Source organism: Sorghum bicolor, chromosome 3 (genome assembly GCF_000003195.3).
Source record: "Sorghum bicolor cultivar BTx623 chromosome 3, Sorghum_bicolor_NCBIv3, whole genome shotgun sequence".
Classification (NCBI taxonomy): domain Eukaryota; kingdom Viridiplantae; phylum Streptophyta; class Magnoliopsida; order Poales; family Poaceae; genus Sorghum; species Sorghum bicolor.
Window position 1 is genome coordinate 54650172 of NC_012872.2, and position 4271 is coordinate 54654442.

The 4271-nt window shown below is 43.6% G+C and overlaps 1 protein-coding gene across 1 annotated transcript; it reads left to right on the top strand.

Annotated features, from left to right (window-relative positions):
- LOC8082509 lies at positions 1040 to 3647 on the top strand. Its single transcript, XM_002455866.2, has 2 exons — positions 1040 to 2396; positions 3201 to 3647. Exon 1 carries the CDS (start codon positions 1139 to 1141, stop codon positions 2390 to 2392), a length of 1254 nt encoding a protein of 417 aa, XP_002455911.1. The 5' UTR covers positions 1040 to 1138; the 3' UTR covers positions 2393 to 2396; positions 3201 to 3647.

Below are 4271 nucleotides of genomic sequence, written 5' to 3' on the forward strand. Positions count from 1 at the left end.
GATACTTTACTTGTAACTCTGTCCCTTCACGATATATAAGGAGGGGCAGAGGTCCCCTAGAAGACAAGTTATACACAATTCGGATCATCCCAGATCAATACAATCAGACGCATGACGTAGGTATTACGTCCACATGGCGGCCGAACCTGGATAAAATCCTTGTCTGTGTCTTGCGTCACCATCGAGTTCGTAGCTTGCGCACCTATCTGCCGATAAACTACTACTGTGGGTATACCCCAAGGTAGACTGTCGACTAGCTTTCGTCGACATGCGCAGAGTCTTCATTCCAATGCATTTATGTTTCTGTGGATCTGTCCGCTATAGAGTCTTCTCTCAATGCCTACTTGATCGTGGTTATTCGAAGTAGCTTTCTGGAAAAAATTGCTTGCAGTATAAATCGTTTAGTTCATCTTCAGACTACAGGGATCGTGTGTTTGTTGGTTCTTGTGGCTGCTCTGTTCCAAGGAGTGATTCTTGGTGCTGGAGGTGGAAGACATAGCTGACAAGTGGGACCCACCTAACAGTGACGGAAGTTGCGGGACCCAGCAGTCGGAGAGAGAGAGAGGAGCAAGGCAAGGGCAACAAGGACATTTTGCGTGCCTGTGCTTGTCAGCCCGACCTAGCGTGCCATGTAGGTAAATATGGTAAAAAATGAAAGATGTGCGACTTAAAACTGTTAAAAATGTAAGTGTAATTATAAAAATGAAATTCCGATAAGTGTCATCCGTTATAATGGTAAATATGTAAAATTCTCTGGAAATACAAGGCAAATTTCTGTGGCAAATTTTCGTTAAGGCGTCTAGGCTTGTTTAGTTTTCAAAAAGTACTCAAAAATTTTCAAAATTCCCCTTCACATCAAATCTTACGCCAACTGCATGAAGCATTAAATATAGACAAAAACAAAAACTAATTATACAGTTTGCCTGTATTTGTGAGACGAATCTTTTAGGCTTAGTTAATTTATGATTAGACAATTTTTATCAAATACAAATGAACACTACCCGGAAGCCACTTCGGTTATACTCCATGATGGGCCTTGGGTATTTGGGTAATTAGGTATTGTATAGAGTACAGAGATGGGCAATTGGGTATTTTTGGCAGGGTTCACCACCGCGGCGGCGCCGGTCTCCGGTTCGCCATGATGTCCTCCTGCGGCAGCGACCCAACCGAGCTGCCGGCGGCGAAATCGCCGAGGCTAACGGGCCCCACCACCATCGACTCCCTCGGCGAGGACATCCTGCTTGAGATCTTCCTCCACCTACCCTCCCTAGCGACGCTCGTCCGCGCCGCCCTCACCTGCCGCTCGTGGCGCCGCGCGGTGTCCTCCTCCCCTGCTTTCCGCCGCCGCTTTCGCGAGCTCCACCGGGCGCCCCTCCTCGGTCTCGTCGCGGAGCCCCAGCGCGACGCCCTCCCGGCCTTCGCGCCCGCCCAGCCAGAGGACCGCGACGTGCTCGCGGCCATACGCGGCGGCGACTTCGCCCTCACTGAGCTCCTGGATCCCCAAGGCTACGCGGCCGACGTGCCCCTCCACTGGCACATTCAAGACTGCCGCGACGGCTACGTCCTCCTCGCGAACTGGAATGCCGGATTACTCGCCGCCGTCAATCCACTGGCCCGATACAGCACAGAGTACATTGATATGCCTGTCTCGTTCTCGTTCGATAAAGAAAGAACAGATGTACCTGTCGCGGCCGACTGGCATTTGCTTTCCTCGGATGAAGACCCCATGTCGTTCCAACTTGTTTGGCTTCTTTATTGCAAATCCAAGGTCCAAGCTGTGGTCTTCTCGTCAGACACCGGGGATTGGTTCTTTCACCCTTGGGTGGACATCAAGGAGAGGGCACTCTCGAATGATGCCGACAGACATTGGCTTCAGTCTGGGATGCGATCAAATGACACGCTGTACTGGGCTTTCACGAACCTGGAGCACATGCTGAAGCTGGACACAGCAACAATGGAGTTCTCTGTTTCTGTGCTCCCACCATACCTGAAGGGTCAGCAGGGTTGGCGCTTTGTTGTCGGTGAAACTAAGGACGGTGCACTTTGCATTGTTTTCTGCATGTTGTGGGGCATTTTTGTGTTGATGAACAGAACTGATGATGATGGTGTGGAGAGGTGGGTCCTGTGTAGCGTGAACTCTGAGGCAGACGCAAACCCACCACCAGACAACATCGATACACTGCAAGCCATCTCTATTGTGGATGGGTTTGTCTACTTGGTCACATCAGAGATGGTTCTGGCGCTGTGCTTAGAAGCAATGAAGCTGGAGAAGCTGTTTCCGAGGAGTTTTCGTGCCTGTCATTTCCATCCCTACATCATGGCATGGCCTGCTTCTTTAGTAGGAAATTATGGGAGTTTTGCTTTGATTCAAGATGGTGTGGACAACGTGTAACTAGGTATGCTATATGACTTGATACAAATTAGTTCTCTGCATACGTCTGGCCTTGTTCTTCTATTCTTCGCTTTATCAAATAGATCATGATTAACGTAATGTTGATGAGAATTTTTAAAAAAGTATGCAGTTGTGATTAGAAATTTCCTGGCCAATCCATGCAACTTAATTTGGTCCTATTAGTTTCAAGCTTTCTGAGCTTATTTCCTGAATGACAGATTCATTGTGTTAATCATACATTATGCAAGACCATGCGCTAAATGCATACATCAGATATGCAAATAGCTCAATTGTTTCATGTGATCTGTCTATATGGCTATAGATGGCATTTTAATAAGCTTTATGAAGTAACTTTCTACAATGTTTGAATATAATAATATATGGTGCACCCATGATTGTTAATTTGCATTTTATTTTTTATTTAGATCTCAGGATGAAAATTGTAAATGAACTGGTTCTATATGAAAGGTGCATAGACTTGGACTTTTGAAGGAACTATTCCAATATTTGGATTGAAATTATGTATCGAAAATCTAAATAGCTTGGCCTACATGTGCCTAAGCAAAAACCTTTTGTTTTTGCTTCTGCCATGTAATAGATGCATGCTTTTTTCAGTTAATTGTGTGAGCATAATAGACAGCTCTGATGTTTGCTGTACATTGATATATATGACAGCAATTTGATTAAAGATCACTGAAGACGTATGTTCTATTACTGGACCAGTAAATCTGCTCTCTTGATAGGAAACATTCTAGTTAAAATCTGTCCTTCACAAACATTCTGAAAACAATTGCTGTTGATTTTGCAGGTCAGCAGTAATGCATTCTTTCAAAGTGGCGTGAACGAGACGCATTTTGATGTTTGTTTTTTACAGCTACGAGGCACTTGGCTGTGTGCGGTTGCAGAGGCTGGAATTTTTCCATTTCTAATAAAAAAAGGCTACCAGGCACTATCCTTCATCTTTCAGTCACTAATTTTTTTCTCAAATTGTTTCAAGAGCGTTTATAAGAAGTATGTCTTCTCATGTTTTTGGGATTCTGTACCTGGCTAAACTTTCGGTCTGTTTCTATTTTGAAGGTTACTTTTAATGGTAGAAATTCTTTCAGTCACTTTTTACTTGGCAAGGCTCGGAACAAAATCAACTTAGTACCTTATATATGCGTGATGCATATGGGCTGTGTGCTTGTTATAGTTTGTTCAAACTGGGATGATTTTAACACTAGTTCTACTCAATTCACTTTTCTCATTGAGACTCGATATCTTTCCAAAGCTCTATCTATTTGAGTTTTGCCCAGCATGTTGAAGAGTTCTCTAATTCCATTAGCACGAATGGTTAATCATGTTTGAGATTTTGAATTGTGCTTTGATCTTTTTTATGCTGGAATGATATTTGAACCTTTGCACAACAGTCTAGACAAACAATTACATGGATGAAATACAAGAGCACATATGATTCTGTTGAGATTATTTGCAGCCACATTCCAACAGTGAACAAGGGAAGATGAAATAAGCCATGGGTTAATCATCTGTGCAGTTCCATTTCTTTGAACAGGTTGGTCTAATAGATTATGTTATCTGGTATCAATCGTTAGTTCTTCTGGAGCATGCCAGTGAAGAAAGGTTTTTTAATAATCTCTAGTGTAGTCTATATACCTAATGTCAATTCATTGTTCTAGTGTAGGAGTACCTTAGTTGATCAAACGCTGTTGAGTTACTTTGCATTGTTCTACTATAGCAGTTTCCCGAGGTGTGATCACTGGTTACCCGCCTTGCGTGTAAGTCAATTGCGCCCCTCTGAATCGTTCAGATGGCCTTGTTTAGTTCAAAAAAAATTTGCAAAATTTTTCAGATTCTCCGTCACATCGAATCTTTAGACACA